This window comes from Cheilinus undulatus, linkage group 3 (genome assembly GCF_018320785.1).
Source record: "Cheilinus undulatus linkage group 3, ASM1832078v1, whole genome shotgun sequence".
NCBI lineage: Eukaryota > Metazoa > Chordata > Actinopteri > Labriformes > Labridae > Cheilinus > Cheilinus undulatus.
In genome coordinates, this window is record NC_054867.1 from 46,929,270 (window position 1) to 46,948,549 (window position 19,280).

The 19,280-nt window shown below is 37.8% G+C and overlaps 1 protein-coding gene across 8 annotated transcripts in view; it reads right to left on the reverse strand.

Moving 5' to 3' along the window:
• The window catches only part of eif4g3a (eukaryotic translation initiation factor 4 gamma, 3a), a 115,756-nt gene that overhangs the window by 61,748 nt on the left and 34,728 nt on the right, over positions 1-19,280 (reverse strand). For 6 of the 8 annotated variants that reach the window (XM_041782679.1, XM_041782675.1, XM_041782674.1 and 3 more), the window contains 2 exons: positions 15,963-16,055; positions 10,718-10,750 (listed from right to left, as the gene is read on the reverse strand). In XM_041782679.1, the coding sequence (XP_041638613.1) occupies positions 10,718-10,750; positions 15,963-16,055 (126 nt within the window). The remainder of the gene's footprint in view (positions 1-10,717; positions 10,751-15,962; positions 16,056-19,280) is intronic. The other 2 variants (XM_041782680.1, XM_041782676.1) reach the window with 1 other exon arrangement.

Below are 19,280 nucleotides of genomic sequence, written 5' to 3' on the forward strand. Positions count from 1 at the left end.
CACCATGAGCAAAGCATATTTAGGAAAGTTAGAGCAGGAAGACAAACTTCCTTCTAACTGGAGGAAACCTGGAGCAGAACTTTTTAAGACAGTGGTTCTCAAAGTGGAGTCTTCACATTTTTAGGTGTCCAGTAAATGGTCCAGGGGATGTCCCAAAATTATTTTAAGACAATTTCATTTAGCCAAAAGGGATTACTTACAGATTTTTGTATACATTTCTTGAGTGATAGCAATCTATACTCCAATATCTGGCCTAACAATGACAATTAAGTTACTGACAGGTCGTAGGTTTCTTCTTTTAAAGAATGCTTTAGAGACCGCTGTTTCCTTTACACAAACTTAAAATGGAACACCTGCATACCTTGAGTCCAAAGGCATGCGTTGTTTGTTTATGCATCTCTACACATAAGCTAGCTGGCTTGTATTGGTTGTTTTTTGAGTGTATCCTACTCAGTCAAAGCAACTTTGATTCTGACTGGCATAATCTCCAGAAAATGTTTCTAAATGGAGTCATCCACTTTTTCAAATAAGCAATCAGTATGTGAAGTTATTTATACAAGCATCCAATATATTTCTCAGCATGTTTTCAATTTAAGTGTTGGGTCAAGTCTTTCATAGAAAGTCAATGCTTTCACTCTATTTTGATGCAGACAGATAAAACTCAAACAAGCTACCTGCTACTTGTAGATTATATGTTCCCATTAGGTGGCAAAAAAACCTTTTTGAATTCATTCTGGAATCCTGAGGATTATTTTACAACAGCCAAAGCTAAATTATCTAATAGATTGTTTTATATAGGTTAACTGATTAAAATTCCAATAGTTTTATCAATATCAATATCTATATTATTTACTTTTTTTTTACTTTTTCATGTCATGTTGCTTGTTCTTCCAAAGTGTTTAGAATTAAAAAGTGTTAGGAGTGATATAACAATAAATGCATTTTCTGTTTGTAAATCAAAGAATTATGTGTTTGATAATCGTGATCTCGATATCAATTAAATTAATCATCATTAAGATTTTGGCCCAAAATCATGCAATCTTAGTTCATACATCTTTCTGTTGTAAAAAGTCTAAAAACAGTCACAATGTCTGGCATCATTCCTCAAAATTCTGAAGTCTAGGAGTCCTGTATGTCAAAACTTTAAGAACCACTGGTAAAAGATTCTGCCATGGGCTTCAAGGCTGCCTTTCCAACTAAAGATAGAAGAGGACCCTTTTAAAAGCATGGCAGAGATGCATGTGACTACAGTTTCCTGCAGAAACTTTAAGACTAAATGCCAAAGAGCAAATTTCATTACTTTGTTTCTATTTGAATGCTTTACTTGCATTATTTTTTGCCACCTTGCCTGTGCTTAAAATGAGCTTGTGCAGACACCACGGCAGTAAAAAAATAGAAACTCTAGGGACAGATTAATGTCTTTTAAAACTTCCTTTTGTGCCTAAATCGGCCAACCCATAAGTTGCACTGAATGTGTGACAAACAGCATGGCTCTTTTCAGATCGGCTTTTCTTGTGCATGACAAAAGCACAGAAAATACACAGCTTAACACTGCAGCTACAATGATTTCTACACAGCATATGTCACCGTTGGTTAGGTTTTGTATTGGACAGGGTCTGCAGAAAGACCACTACCAACAGCTGTGACTGACTTTCAAACATCCAGGAGAACTCACGCTGGGAATACCCCACCACAGTGTCAGTGTGCTCCAGTGAAGGGGAGCAGGATAAACAATGCTATAAAAGTGTCTAAAAATACCCAGGAGGGAAATCACCTTTAACAAAATAAATCAGGTTCAATGGCTTTATTGTAAATAGGCGTGTGGAAATCTGGGAAACCGACCAGGAAACTGTTTATTACAGCTACAGTCGCAGTAAAATCGCCGGCACAGCAAAAAACATGAGTCTACAGACAAAACAACTTTGAAATATGTTGACTATGAAGTGCTCAAACAGTCACTGTGCTCTGAAACCACACTGACAGCACTGCAAATCTAAACAAGACATTACATAATCCTAAAAGGATACAAACACTTGCTTATCACATTGATAAAACAAGAAATAAAAACACTTATTTTTAGAAGAAATACTCTTTCATTCCACATGCGTTTCATTAAACAGTGCAAGCTTGATTTAAGATGATTAATGAATGAAAAACTACAACATTATGAACTGAAAGTCCAGCAATGATCCTCTACAATAAAAGACAGGACAAAAGGGATAAAATGATGATATAAGAGCTCACTACTGAGCATGGTGAAGATGATGGGGAGGGGGTGCAGGGTTATAAATTTTAGGAGGGATGGGATCATTTAAGGACGATCCTCATCATGCCATGCAGGTCTGCAGAGAGGTAAATGTTACCTGGATGGGCCTGAATCCTCCCTTGAGTTTTGGAAGCAGGAAAGAGAGAAAAGCCAATGGGAGACAGTACTCAAGAAACTGAAGCCTCCGCACAAAACATGCAATACATCTTTCACCAAAACACAGCAAGACGGGAAGTAGCCAGGTAATTCCTATGGGCCTGACTGATCACTTGTCCTGAACCTCAAAGACGTACAAAAGAGAAAAAAAAAAAATAACAGAGAAGAACCTCAGATTCAGGGTTAGTTTGAATCAATAAGTGAGCAGCTGAGAGGCAAATAAGTCACCACAAATAAGTTGTATCTAGTAAGGATACCTTTTCAGAAAGCTGGCAGGTATTACTGACAAGTTGGTGCAGTAGAGCCTTAGATGTACAATGATCACCACTGCAGCACAGAGGACCTAATTTCAGGTTACTTATAATAAGTGAAGTTCCAAGCAATATAAACTCAAAAGGCACACTAGTCTGTAAGTTGCGTTCCTATTTGGGTGGGATCATTTTGCACCCTGGCACTGTGTTTTCAGGCCAGTGCTTACTAGAGGCTGGATTTACTGCCCAAGCCAAACAGGAGTCAGGCTGGGTCTGGATCCCTGCCCCTCCCCTTCTAACCCAGGCTAATCAGGCTCGAGGGGTCGAAGACGTCCTATCAGATACAGCAGCATAATAATATTTATCCCTAGATTTCTGAGTTTTTGTCTGTTTTTGTTATTATAATTTTAGAACAAGTTATCCCAGTGAAGATTAGGGAATTGAGAGAAAAGAAAACAGCTCAGTGTTGTTCTCCCTTTAACAAAGAAATGTCGTCAAGTTCTGAGAAAACTGGCACTATAGCAGCATCCACGCTAATGTCTTCCGCCATAATTGCACCGGCCTCTTGTCACTGTTCGCTTACGCCCTGACTCTGCCGTACTCGAAAGTACTGCCACTCGTCACTGATTGGTCCTGTCACTTTCTAACTGGCCCAAACTGTTCAGATGGGTGATTTGCAAGATGGATTCGTCAGCGAGAAACACAGAAACAGGCAAATCCTTCTGCTTTGCAAGGTTAGGGAAAGAGCAGTGGTGGGCGAGCGAGCACAGGTGGAAGAAAATGAACTGTTCATCTATTCTAATGAAACTCAGTTTACCACTGAAGTGCATGTAAAGCCTGTAGCTGCCCATAGCAGATTGCTAATCTCCAAAAAGCTCTACACTGGCATCGTCAAACTTATGGTCCACAAGCCACTTCTGGCCCACCAGAAGGTTGGATCCGGCCCGAGAAATGTTTGGGGAAAAAGGACATTTTTAAAAAAATATTATTTTTTTCAATATTTACTTATTTAATTTTCTTTAAAATATAAATGTTTACCCATCGATTATGAAGAACCTATAATCATAGCAAAGGAAGAGCTTAATGTGATGCAATAAATGAGTTAAGTGTGGCAAGTTGAATTCTCTTTGAGTGGGAATAACATCATAAAAAGACACACTGCTGAAGATCACCTCAGATCAGCAAACAACCTGTCCAAAAAGTGAGGTTGATACAGACCGCATGCTTGTTAAGAGTGAAGGAAAAGTGTTTATTTGTGTAATTTTGTTTTAAAAAGTTGCAAAGATTTTATCAAAGAATCTAACCACTGAGCACAGCTGCACTCTGCCCTCTCATCCTAATTCAGTCCAGTCCTGTCCACGTTTCTGACCAGTTTCTTGCAATGTCAGGCCTTAATGAATGCGAGAAGTTTTTTACCTTGAAAATAAAACTTCTTCCCCTGAAGGACTGAAAACAGCTGCTCCCTGGATAACAAATACTTCCCTGCATAACTGGCCATCTGCTTCAAACGCAGAAATAACTGGCTTTGGTCAGTGACTTAGTTCAATCCCCTGACCAATTTAATCCCTCATTACAATAAAATCATCATGACAGACAAATATCAACGGAATTTATTTATATACAATTTAATTTTATCTCAACAAGAAGTAAAAGTGTGGTCTTAATCACTTGCATTTAAACATGACATTGTTTATAAGTCCTTGGACATATTACCTATTAAATGGGTATCAGCTTAAATGAACCTGTAAATATCGCCATGGCACATCAGCAGAAATCCGATAACATGCATCCCTACAAATGAACAAAATATAATTCCTTAAACACACTTTAAAGTGTGAAGAATGATGATAAATAAAGAAAGAGACTTCAGCTGGCATAGGTCTGCTGGTCCTGCTCAAAATTACAGTTGCTTGTTGACCAATATTTACAGCCACTGAGCAGATTTTTAAAGCCAAAGTATTGGCTGTAAATATCTGCAAAGATGTTCAAATCCGCTAATACGGATAACTCCCTTTCTAAGATGTTTGCTGATACAGATATGCCATTAGCATTATGCATCCCCACAAAAAAAAAAAAATAATAATAATAATAAAATAAATAAATAAAATCATGTGATAAATTGCGAAACCAAAACATTTTGCCTTATGATTCTGGACATTACTTAACTGCAACAGCCCTTGACTGCCCTAATCAATATGACTTTATTTCATGGTTATGAGAAATTCTTCTATTTGCAGCCAACCCAGAGGACACACAGAAGAGTAAAAAAAGATTCATCAACTTATTTACACAGTGAACAGCTCTCTGGGGAACAGAACAACACTTGTTTGTTTATGTGGTAACTGTAACTTCTACTGATTTTGACCTTTAGGCTCAAACACATAAAAGCTGTGTCTGAAATCTGGAGTGAAACCTTAAAAAAGGCCTTTTACAAGAACAAGAGGAGGGAAAAGAAAACTAAATAAAGATGATACTTGTTTGGAGATGGACTTAAGTTTTAGCCAAATGAATTAATTTTTTGATCTCCATGCAGCCTTTTCTGTGAATCGAGTGTGTTTCAGAAGGACAATGGCTGTTTTCTCTGTTCGATAAAAGGCCTCTGTTCTGCTTCATCTGCTTCCCAACTCCACTTCCGTGGTGGCACAAGAGATCCCAGCGCCAGTTTGTGACAGCTAGAGCATACACTTGTGTGTGTTTGTGCACACGCTGATGTTGGCCGACACACACTCAAAACACGTTGACACCATGCTATTAATAGTCTGGTAAAGATTTATCCACACAGAAGCATCCAGAAGGTGAGGATGTTAGACAACAAGTTGCATGGGGTGAAACTCAGGGACGTTTTAGGGTGTGAGTAACACATCAATGCTGAAATAGGACAACTGCATGAATCACTCCAGCATCCGTCAACAAACAGAAGGATAACAGGAAGTCACATGAACTGAAATTCTGCACCCAGACTCATGGCATCAACTTTATGTCAAGCTTTAGCTTTATGTCAACTTTAGCTTTATGTCAACTGCCTTATAAGAATCAGAGTGAACCCATGCTGACATAAGAGTGGGCCAGACACAAGCTTGTTCTTATCTGACCTGACCACTGACTTACATTCCTTATCACTTTGTGTTGTTTTATCCTGAAAATCAATGATTAACCACTAATTTTATGAGCTCTGAAAAAGACAGTTTTAGTTAACTATAATAACCTTGCTAGCTACTTCCTTCAGGTAACTTATACTTCTACCTTGACAATTGGCCTATGGCTAATTCCCGCCCTAAAACATGATGAGCCAATCACAGTGCGTATAGCCATTCCATACACTCGGCTATCTGCTGCCTGGACGTCCATTGAAATGAATGGGAGAAAGTCCGTTTTCGTTTGGTCTAATGAGGTTTTACTGAGATTTTATGTTTAAAAATGGTCAAACGGTGTTCATGGGGTACATGTGACTCTAACACAAGGTACCATGAGAGGCTGGGCAACGGAGTGTATTTTTTACCCTTTCCTAAGCCACATCTAAACCAAGAAAAGTGTCTTCTTTGGATAAAGTTGTGCAGTTGACCACAACATCAACTCAGCGTGAATAAGATTAACACGGATGTCTACATCTGTTCTAAAGTAAGCCAACATCGTCTTTGAGGCTACATATTGTCACTTTGCTGGAAAGAAATAAAAAGTTATCTTTAACATCTCTAAAGTTAGCTCAAGTTAGCCTAACTTTAGCTCCTAGCTGCGGTGTTCGTTGTGTCACATTGTTTGTTGGGAGTTCACTGGCATTTTTTGTTCTAATTTTTGTGCTTTGGTGATCGTACATCATTGTTAGCTTTTGTCCAAAGGGCTGTAGTTAAACTAATGTTAACTTCTGGAGCTTAGCTTCATTAACTTATCTGTAAAAGCTGAGATAACAAAGGTTGGCAAACATTATGCTGCATGATTCAATGTAAATACTATAGCACCAAACTAACGGAGAGACACTCTTGGTAAAGATGGTAAAAAGGCCGTTATATTTTTCTCATAATCTGAGCCAAAAACCTTAACTTCAGTGGCACTTTGATGCTGATCCTCTATCTTGTGGTCTGAGATTGTGATGGCAACGGGATGCGGTTTATCACGTTTGCACTGGGACCTGTAAATTTTGGCTTGTAACTGAAGCTTTTTATCGACCTTCTCGACAATAAAATGATTAATATATCCCTCCAGTGCATAGTTTAGACCCTTTTGGTGACCTCCAGATGATATGTGATCTTTCTGTCTCCAAAAATCATCAATGGCCTCCTGTGAAATGTCTCCTGCTGTGATACCTCCAATAGCGTCTGTCACTGAATGTTCATTGTTTGTCCGAGTGAGTAGAGGGGGCATGGCTTAGTCACAGGTCAATTAAAGAGCTACATCTAATCAGCTCCATTCTATCATCAAACTCCATGATATGATCAGCCATTATATCGAGCACCAAGAGACTTTCACAGCCAATAACCTGTTTATTTCTCAAACATTTAGTCAAACAAAAAAACTGACATTTGCTTTGGGTGGTAAAGCCAATAAACAACGGTGTGTTTCCACTAAATAGCCTGGTCCAGCTCATTACAATTTGGCATAGTTGGATGCAGCAAATCCTGATCCTGCTTGCCAATGCAGCCATCCAGCCTTACTCATACTTCGCTAAGCTTGAGTAAATAAAGTCACAACCTACTAGCCCCAACATGAAGTGTATTAAAGTCCCCGTAAAGTGGTAAAAAAGTTTTTATTTTAGATTTGTTGTATGACAGGCCACTGTGTTTTGAACTACCAGGCCACATTTCAGTAATGAAATATATACTTAAGTTTATAAAATTAAGCTTTAAAATCATGAAAAAGAGGCAGTAAAATCTGCTCTAGGATGGTGTAGGCGTGTTTGTTAAATGAGATGAAGCCACACCCTCTTAAGAGAAATACGATTCTCTCAAATTGAGAAAAAAAAAAAAAAAAGCCTCTAATCAGAGTGTAGCTGCCTGGCTCTGTTTTACTGTTTTCTGGTACAAATCTTTCTGTTATGATACTTTTAATGACCTGTCAGGCCAGAGTTGCTGATAGATTTGGGAATTTTACCACACAATTAAAAGGAACATGTTGCTGGCTGTTAACTTTCATTCACGGCAGTGACATTTGCCAACAACGGACTGTATTGGGATTAACTGCTCTGGGGTTTGATACCTTAGTAGCCTTAGGGGGGCAGGGAAATTCCCTATCAAGATGGGTGATGTCATGGGCTCCTGCTCAAATAAAACCAAGCCTGGAAAGAAGTGAACAACTTTCTAATGGTCTAAATCCAAAATCCAGTTACATGTACATTTCAGTGTTTTCACATGTTTACAGCAACCATATTCCAACATGTCTAGTGTGTTAAGACACAAAGTTTGGATTTCATTTTACAGGGACTTAAAAGATCAGGGACAATCAGGAGGAAAAAGACAGGTTTTCATGAGAAGAGACGCAAGCAGTGTAAGCTTACTGGTGCCTTACTCACTCTTGAAGGCATTGTGGTGAGTGGCCAGTCTAAGCTTCGTTGGAGTTCAATGTTTGTTTGGTTGGGTTTTCACACAAAAGTAATGACTACTTTGATTCAAGTTTTTGGGTCAGCTGCTGAGTTTGGTAAAATAAGAGTCGAAGCCTTGTTGTCCTCTCAGCCACAACCATAAACCAAAGTCTTGTAATGTCATTTAAAGGTGACACAGCAATTTTGTGCCATGGTTTGTAAAGGATATCAGACAATCCACTGACGTTTCAAAAGCTTAACTCACTGTTTAATTCCCATATAAAAAGTCAGTCCATAACAATTTAAAAAGCAGCGATGGGAACTGCAGCTCTTTTCTGGATTATTTGGTTCATGGTTTGGTCCTGAAATTGCTTTTCAATTGGTTGGATTAAGGCTTTTGTTGTCTACTCACCAACAAAAATGAAAAAAGGAGCCTACTCCTATTGTTTAGATTATAGAGCTGAAACACTCCAGTCGTACACTGCACCAGTGGCTTTCAGCTGGGGGGGTTTGGGACCCAAAAGTGGGTTGTGGATGTGCATCTCTGACAAGAAATTGTGACATAAAGTCTGTACTGTAATGTTACTTCCAAGGGCATGTTTCTACTATGGCTCAAAGCACATACAGTTTTACTTTTTGCTTATTAATATTTACACTTCTACCCATCGGGGTACTGTAATGCACATTAGTGCTGGTTGCCAGCCACCATTAAACAACAAAAGAGGGCAAAGTTGTTTTTATTGCTTCTACTGCAAGGACCTAAAGTGGTTGAAAGTTTTTATGTAATTTAAGTTGCTATAAGTAATGCTACTGAGCAGGAGGGAATGGGTCCTGCACCAAAACCGGGGATGCATGATGTTGGATTTTTGCTGATATCCAATTTCCTGATATTTAACAACTGATTTTAGCTGATACCAATATTGATTACAGATAATTACATTTAGTTTATACATAAACATTAAATTGTTAAAACATACAATTTAATGTTTGAGGATAACAAATTAATACATTTAAGTCCTTAAAACACACTTAACAGTGTAAGGAATGAGGATGAATAAAAGAGCTTGAGCTAACATAGGTCTGCTGGTCCAGCCAAAAACTCCACTAACTTCTTAGTAACTTTGGCCAATATGTACAACTGATACAGACAGATTTTTATGGATAAAATATCGGTTGTAAATATCTAAAGAAATGTTCATATCTTTCTAAAATCGATAGTTCCCATTTTTACCTAATATCTACTGATATCATGCAGATAATTTGTGCATCCCTACCCAAGACCAGTTGAGAACCACTGCACTACACATCACTATGGCTCATAACTTTGCACCTGACTTCAGTTGTCATTTCAATCTAGCAGTGCTCCATAAGTTTAATTTCTTACATAGTAAATCACTGTTTCCTTTAGACTCGTGGTTATAAACATAATTGATCTTGAAACTCAGGAATTCTGAGATGCCAGTCGGATACATCATCCTAAAAGGCCCCTAAAGTTGAAATTCAGACTTGGAAGCTTAAAGGAACTTCATGACCCTGAGTCACCGGCTCGTAATAACTGGAATGCAGGTGACTGTAGTGTGATGTCATTCCAGACTCCTGACTTCTGGGGTAAATAACACACTGTGTTAGTAAAAATCATGGCATGTTTAGTGTTCGACCATTCTTGCTGCTGTCACACAGGAATAGACAATTCTTTTGACCTATCAATAGACTGCAGAGTCTCCCTTTGATCCAATTCCCAACTTTTGATAGTGATAACGCAAGTAATTGCATATTTCATAGAACTGAGCCGAACCAGACTACTCGATGGAAAAGCAGCTATGAAGAGAGCTCTCTACCTGGGTGTTGTACAATTATTTTGCTTTTGTTTAACCTTTCATCCCTTTTAATAAAAAAACCCCACAAAGAACTCACAACACCAATGCAAAGTACACATACATAAATATATTATTGTGTAATGTATAGGTTTATAAATGCAGGCTGACTGATGTTTTCCTTTTGCTTTTATGCAGTGCTGTTGTTTCACTAAATGTCTTGTGCTAAAAATAATCATCTAAAAGAAATACCTGAAACTTCCTAGGAAAAGTAACTTGTTAAGGCAGTTTAGCTCCATCCTGAGCAGAAAACAGTTACTGTTCTTCTCAGAGCTCAAAGTGAGGACACCCACAAGCTTCATAACATCTGAACTTGATAAAAGATTATTAAACACTTAATTCCTGGAGAGGACTGACTTCAATGGCATCATAAAAATGAACAAGGATAGCGTAGGAACACACTCGTCAAAAAACAGCTCTGTGCACCCAGCTGGATATTTCAAATAAAAAGCAACGTGCTCAGAAAAAATCTCAGGATAATTAAAACCTCCTTAACTGTTTCCAAGAAACTAGAGGGCTTTAAATTGGAGACTTTTTTTAAGGAACAGCGGACGCCCCACGAACAGCTCTTTTGCCAGCAGGTACCGGCACACTGCTTTGATGATGATGACGCGAAAGAGAGAGGGAGCAGGAGGGACGTTCAGCGGGGGTAAATTACCTGATGGTGGGTTGGTCGAGGGCCCGTAGCAAACTGGTGGGGGGAGGAGAGGTCCAGCAAGGAGATTTGAAGCAGTGATGGCAAAGCAGGGGGAGAAGAAAGAGCAGAAGAGAGACAGAGATAAGATAAGCGATGAAGGTAGATGCTTGAAAAATCACAGAACAAAAACCAGAGAGTCACAGAGACTTCATAGACACGACACACAATGTAGCTCTCAGACACACCGGGAATAAATGTTTCTATGTGCATGACAGCTTCCCTTAAAACTGAACTTCATCAGAAAATTATTAATCTAATTTTAAGCACTTTAAAGAAAAGAACATAAATGGTGCCCATGTAGAACAAGTGAAACAAAAATAAAAGATATAAAACAAATATTTAAAAATGATGGATTATGGATGAGGTATGCAAGATCTAAGATACAAATTTAGAAACAGACATGTTTATGAAGATATCATGGCATCTTGGGAAATCCAGATAATGAAAATATTACGGATACAAGGAGGCTTAGTGTTACAAAATCATCATCAGCCTCTGAAGTGGCTAATGTCATTCTTCAACCACACAGTAAAAAGCACAACACAACTGTGTGTTTATGTGTATGGGTTGTGTGTGCACACTGACTGAGATCTGGGTGGGTTTGCTCTACAGATGGGGGCTGGGCAGAAGCCAGGCCAGATTAATAAATAATGCTTACTAGCTGTGTTTGCATGGAGAATGCTGCTTAAGTAAATATAATAATTGAAGGGTTGTTGGCCCATCATATTGGGTGATTTCTTACAAAAATAGAAGCAACATTTACACGGCTTTGGAGGGCAGTTTTGAGAATCAAGGAAGATAAACAGCATGATGACTATTTATTTATTGATCAGGATCCCGATTGGCCACATGAAAGGTAGCAACTACTCCTCCTGGGTTCCACATGTGTACACATAGCATTAAAATACACAGAAGTAAGGGTCTGAGTTGGTTGCCATCCTCTGCTACCAATTTACCATCATAAATTGCACAAAAAAAATGTGTGATTAAATAAATTAAGAGCATTGTCGCAAATTTTACATCACTTACTGATTTAGATGAATGTCAAGACTTAAAATGTGATGTAATTTATCACCCAGCTCTAGTCTCTTTAAAAAAACTAAAAGAATAAATGGCGGGGAATGGGTAAATGTCCGGTGATGTTTAAAGTGAAGACCCTGGAGGTTTGTGCAAATTTATGCCCTAGACTTGGGAGTGGAAAATCTCAGTCTTTTGTCAATTTCTGCCGTCGGTGCTTGGAGCAGTTACATCAAGATAAAGTTGGTGTGCGCTCTTTCATTCAAATGTAACTCTATCAAGACAGGAACCCACCATGGGAACCACTAATGAAAGGTCTTTATTCCATTTATACTATGAAAAACAAAATACATTTTATACCACAACTCTGTATAATATCTCATTACTCAAATTGAAAAATGTTTGGAACTGATCCGATCAGCTGATTTTGCTATGAGCTGAAAGAGTGAGGTTGCTGAATTCTTGCTGATAATTTTGTTCGAAAGAGAGTGGAGTGATGGAGCCTCATAGCAAGAAGGGTTCTGGTGTGAATCCCTGAATAGGATATGCAGTGTAGATAATGGATAGATGGATGATTTAAATCTCCTTATTTCAAAGTCAGATCACATGGACAAGAAATTCTTAAAAAATAGGGATGCACAGATGCATCAGTTTAGCACTGGTATGTGTGCTTCTCATGCTTTAGCACTGATTTGGTATCAGTTAAATGCTCAAATTTAGCCTATCTGATGGCTGATTCAAAGAAGAGATTTATTACTTTGGGACAACATACAACCTGTTGGACAAACATGAGTGTAAATGTTGGCACTGTGATAGTCTTACACCCTTAAACATATTAAGCATCTACATCGGCCATTGGCTAAATTGTTTTAGACATCAGTGTTGGCATCAGCACTGACTTTTCATGCATTTCCATTAGTAAAATAAATGCCACAGTTCTTAATAATATTTCAAATCAAAAGCTGACTTGTTTGCACAAATTTGCTGGAAAGTTTGTCTACAACTTGTTAATAAAAACAAGATACTAACCAAAATTGGGTGCCTATGACTTCTATTTTTGTGGCTGAGGTGTCAAAATCGTTTCTTTTTCTGGTAGTAGAAAAACCTAAGACAGAGTTAACTTGTTTTGAAACTTTTAACATACCACAGCTGTGTTCAAAATCACACTCTTCTCATTAAATAGTGAAAAATCCATTCTGTAGTGCTGCCCAAATTCTGACTCAGCATTGTTATACCCTACATAGTACACTAATTGTATCCACAATGCATTGTGAGAAGTCGTTAATCTATGATCAGTATGTCAGCAATATGTTCCATCATGCACTGCTGTTTAAAGCTTTAACGAGCAGAAGGAGACATTTGACTCCTCTCACACATGACAGAGACGAGAGGAGAATGGCTGGCGAAAATATGGAACAGTTAATATCCGTAGGCTTTTTTTCAACCTGAATCTACAATCTGTTTTAATAAAACACAAAAGTTTTAGGAAATACACAGAGGAATACTTTGTCATTGTGTTGATTATGGACATGAGATGATTGTCTTGCGCACAAATTAAATATGGCACAAAACTACGCATCATTTTGCTTAAACTGAGAGTTATTTTTTAAAACAATGAACTATTTTCAAGCAGATTTTTTTGTGAAAATACTGTATGTTCAGTACAGTATCAGCTATCAGTGTACTCCTAATATTATAAATTTCAGGCTATTGTTGCTGCAGATTTCAATAGGGCAAACAGCAAAGGGCCTCATCCACCAACTGTTGTCAAGGAAAAATTAGTTATTTAAACCCTTAAATGTAGTTTTAAAGTAGACTCTGACATTCATCCAAAGTTTTATTATCTATGATTTAGTGCTGTCAGTTGATTAACAAAGTAAATGAACTAATTACAAGTGTTGTAATTAACGATTCACAATTTCTTGCATGTATCAATAATTTGAGAGAGACTGCATTTCCTGTAGATTAAATAATAATGGTAACATACAAATCAGAAAAGACATGTTTCTGAATGGCATCAAAACATTTTACTAGGTTTTGAAACAGAACAAATGGAGACTGAGGGAAGATTTTCCACTTAAAAGTCAATCTGGGATGGTGCTAATCCGTAGAATATGGATTTTATGAAAAAAATTATAAAATTAAGAGCACAGAAAATGTTTTACACACGTTCAAATTAAAGTAACAAAGCTACTTAAGCCAGTTGTGATGGCATCAGAGTACAATTAATCAGCATGTGATTAATTAATCAAAATAAGTCTAAAATTTTGACAGCACTACTATGATTTGTTCTTAGCCAAGAACAAATTCTAAGAACATTCCAGAGCACTCTTAAGGCCGGCTCAGACTGCCCGAATTCAGTCAGATTTTAGCCCGACTGCAACGTTGCAGCTCATCTTCAAAACTCGATATAGAACGTTGGGAACGACAAATGGTCTTTTAGTGTGACATAATTAACAACGCGTCCGAGACGCCCCACGACCACAATTCAACAAGACTAGCATGTCAGAATTTTTCTTACATCGTCATCTAGTTTGACACTCTGACCTGACGACGATGTAAATCCTAACTTCTACCAACAGGAGAGCATTTGCTCCTTACCTTTGCATCATTATTTACAAGAATCTCTTTTTCTCCCTTCAGAGAACTAATGTGTACATTTTTTTTATTAACTTTATCACATACCATACCTTAAGTTCTATCTGAAGGAGAGCCAGTCCATATTGTCCTCCTCTTGATACATCCATACTTATTATCTATAATCCAATCCATAATTGTTTCTTTTTTTTTTTTACTTTTTCACAAGCTAAAGACGGTTACAATCACTTAGAGCTTTTCTGTTGTAGAGTGAATGACACTCTTTGACCCGCCCCCGCTTCAACCTGTGAATACATACTCATTCTTGGAGTCAGCAGTGAAGTCAGCATACAGTGAGCAATCGGGATCACTCTTGTAGTTTGGCCAGGCTGTTGGCCAAGACAGGACAAGATTTTTGTCGGATAGTCTGATATGAAGCCATTGTGAACGACCAAAAAAATTGTGTAGTCTCAGCCGGCCTTTACAAACATTCAAGCAGTAAACTAACAACATAAAACGTTTAATTTTGCACTCATCAGCAGTCAAATATGCTAGATTATGAAGGACATAATGAAATTGAATTTTCACACTTTTATACAGGGCTAGACAATTAATCAATATTTAGATTAACTTGCAGTATGAGCTGCAGCAATTTTTAGATCCCGGAAGGTGCAATATTTCTTTAATCTTTAAATATTGGTTTAAATTTTTTTGGCAGCAGAGTTTTTATGCTCTACACATCATGAAATCAATCACTCAAGTTTTTTTTTTTTTTTAATTTTTACAAAAAAAATTCCACTTTTTTTTATAAAAAATGGGATTGATATAAAAGTGATTATCCCCTTCAATCCAAATTCAATTTGCAATATGAGTCAAAATAAGCATGACCAGATAGATTTATTGCTTGTATTTGTTGAAAAATACATAAAATGAAGATTTAAAAATAATCATGTTGTAATCTCAATAATTTTGAGAAAAACTACTGCAATTAGATTATGTTCCCAAATTTTTCAGCCCTTCTTTTATATAATTAAATACTATGCAAAAATACATTACTTAAATAAGGCTGAGCAGTTCATCAACTTAAGAACACATTTCTGAATGACTCAGTTGCTAAAGAACGTGTACTAAATCCCTCATAGGTTTATTTAAGAAACTTTAAGAACAAATTTAAGAAAAATCTTAGAATGACATTGGTGAATGAGGCCCAAAGACTTAATTGCTGGTGGATGAATTAATGCAACAAGTTAGCAAGTTGCATCACAGGGAACAATTAGCTGGTTTAAATCAAGCAAGGAAGGCTGTCTTTGGCTTTATTAAAGAAATACTACAAGAACTTGATAAAAGTTTCATATGAACGTGGATATCTTTAACTAAAATCAGTGTCCAATGCTGGTGTAGCAAATGTCCCATAGGCCACAAACCACAAAAAGCCTGCAACGGTCATGTGACCAAGTCCTCGTTAAATTCAAATGTTTCTTGAGCTCTATGTGGTTTTAAACATCAGGAAACCCTCAACCACTAGTTTTATTAGAACTCAACCTTTCAGTAACTTTACGAAGAGTAACTAGTTTTGGATGTGTAGTAAACAAAAGAGTGGAGGTGTGCTTACTGGGCGACTCTGTGGCTGTGCATTCATTGGTTGCGTCTGTGGAGAATACACTAAAGGGGCGGAGCCAGCATTTTGTCCAGGGTTGTAAGGAGTCTGTCAGAGAAAGAAATAAAAAAAAGAGGAACAGAGGAAGAGAGAAAACATTACATACAGATCAGAAAAAGCACTGCAATCAGGCACATCATTAAGACATTTCAAAGATGAGCTGTAACCTTATTACAACAGACATCAACTCACACTGGATGCTGCTAGGAGAAACTGTTTTGGATTAGGGTTTAGGTACTGTGCTAAGATAATTGGTAACCTCAAGGACAGTAAATCCTGTATTTCTTATTCTTCATCTCCTGTGCAGTGGAGCCTGACAGAGGTGGGTTTAAGCAGATCTGCTTACTCTGCTTCCAGCTGCTGCTGGTTTGCTTGTGATAATTTAAGTTCGAGCTGGCTGACAGTGCTATCTATAGAAGGCTTGTGAGAGACGAGAGCTGCTTTGGGGTGAGGCAGCGGGCCAGCGGGCCAACGGTGAGGAGGAAGAACCAGATTCCTCGTAAGCAGAGTCACATACTTTCAGAGAGGCTGAGTCACAGAGGAAACATGATTCTGAAGGAGAGCAGCAAGGCAGCAGAGATGACAGCATCACAACAGTAGAGTCACTGTCTGACAGTAAGGTTTTCTTTATGACTGAGAGATTTGGAGGTAGATTTAGCCATGTGACTGTATATATGTAAGTTTTATCCAAATAAATTAATGTAAGTGGAGGTTGTAACCCAGCCTGAGTTTATACATGAGTGAGTCTTCCTTACATCATGCACAGCTCTGTTTGTCAGCAGGATTACATAAAACGACTGGCCTGATTTTCATGAAATTTGCAGCACAGGGTGAAGCTTGGGTCAAGAAAAGACTAAGTACATGTTGACCAGATCTGGGCTTTCCTCCAAAATAAGCAATAAAATTGCATTATATTCATGACCAGGTTAAAAAATGTCATCTCTGTGAACATGTGAGCATATCGCAACAACTGTTTTTGATAACAAGCAGCAGTGTTTCTACACATTTGAATTCTCGTAATTGGCTGATAATCAAATGCCAAAGGCAAATGTTTATTTTAGAAAAAATAAAAATAAAAAATTAATTCTTAGCTGCATTCACATCAACACTTTTCAAAATACATTTAATTATCACACATCTGTACTTATGGCTCTTAATAAAGCACAATATATAGAATTCTAGCATGAAAATGTTTACATTATTTAAAAAAATGCCTTTTCTCATCTTATATTTTTGTGGTAGTGCAAATACCATGTTGAATAGTTCCAACAGTTTTCAAAGCCAGAGAATTATTGATGTTTTTTTCTAGTTGCAAAGGTCTATGTCTTGTCAGAGCAGCCAGGACAGAGGCCTTTATTTACAAAAATAAAAACGGGTATGTTTGTTGTTCCCATGAAAATGCTACATGTACCTTAAAGCTGCGATATCGGAAGTGTGAACTGCAACTGGAAGCTGCTGTATCTCATGCATGGTTTATGCTGCTTACTTATGATGCACCACAATTAATTTCAGCCAACGAGTGTGTGATCTGTCACCCAAGTGGCCCCATAACTCAATCCAATCCTTGAATGGCATAAATGCTAATAGTAGTGGGCAGCAAACCAATATCAGTATCATCACTGTTAAAATTTTGCAACACCCTCATCACCGGTTTAAATGCATGTGTTGCCTTATAGAGCACAGAGGCACAATTGATCCCCTTGATAATGTAGCAGTGATGTGTAACCAATAATGGCTCATTCCGAGTCCAGTCATCAGCATGTTTTACTCTTGCCCTAAAGGGGAGCCAGGTATCATCACCTGTTTGTGCAATTGTAATTAACGTGAAGCACAATAATAAGCTATAATGAATAACCTCTCCAGATTTCATTTGTATAATAACAGCAACATGTAGTAAGTGTGCTCACTGTGCACAGCGGCTCTGTCTACATGTCTAAGGGGTTCAACACAAGCAGTAAGCTAAAATGGATCAACTCTCTTTTGTCATAAGCAAAAGACAAAGACGCTGAAGTGATCAGAGTAACAATAGCTCAAACAACTGTCTTCTGGTGTGTTTTAACTCATGATTTGATAGTTTTAAGCCCATTATGATTTACAGAAGCAGAATGTGGTGTTAAACAGGGTCAGTGAAGCAGCTATGAAATCAGCGGCTCCATTCACTCACCATCAACCATGCTAAAGCTAAGTCAAATAAATGATAAATCCGCAATTTCTGTCTGTTTCTATAAAATTACCTGGCTGTTATTTTGCTCAAGTGCTTTAGTTGTGAACACCCGTGGCAAGAAATGTGGTGTTTTCAGTAGCAGCTTGACAAACCTCAGCAGGAGAGAAACCAAACTTAAAACTACAGGTGTAGTTTCAAAGACGTGAACACAGAGAGACTTTTAAATTAATTTTTCTGTGATATCATGTACAGATATGAGTTGATTATGACACCACAGGCTTGTTTTGGGGGGAGAAGAGAGGTTTCAACACCTAAACATGTACTTAAAAATGTTAACTCTTTTAATTTTCTAATACTGCGATGTAACACCATTACTGCAAAGGGATAAAACACTGTCACATAAATTTTTGGCCATATTGCGCACCCCTAAGTGCTAAGCATAGGCAGGGCCAGGTTGTCATCTGCCTTCAGGTCTCGCTATAAGTTTGTGGGATAGAAAGCACCATATCTGTTTTTGTTGTTCATGTTTTTGCTGTTCAACATGCACCAAGTTTGCTGCTTGTCAGCAAGTTCAACAAGAAAGATATTCAGTTGTAACAGCCTGACAGGTGTCTTATCACTGCAGTGGAGTTGAACGTACTCCTGTCAATAAATTGATTCATCAGTGACATTGGTTCATTTAAATATCCTAATTGAGTTAGAACCACAGCTGGACTCAACTGTAAATATAAACATAGTGACTGTTCATTTTAATTTCTTCCAGGTTACTCTACCTCACTTAGTAGTCTTAATAAACAAGTCTCAAATATGTGAATGTATGTTCTTACATACATAAGCCCTGCAACCCAGCTAGGATATAGTGTTAAGCTCCATGTTGCACGATGCATGCTGGGACATGCCCCCTCCTGACCCTCATCAGGATTAAACAAACACTGTATACATAATCCGTTAAATGCAATAGATGTTTGTCCTATGGCACCAGTATTTTCACGATTTGATTCTGAAACAGTTTGAATAATACATTTCCTTGAATGGATTGAAACAATACACTCATGCAAACATGGCTTAAAGCTGCATATGGAAAAATAACTCAAAAGTGGACAAACAGG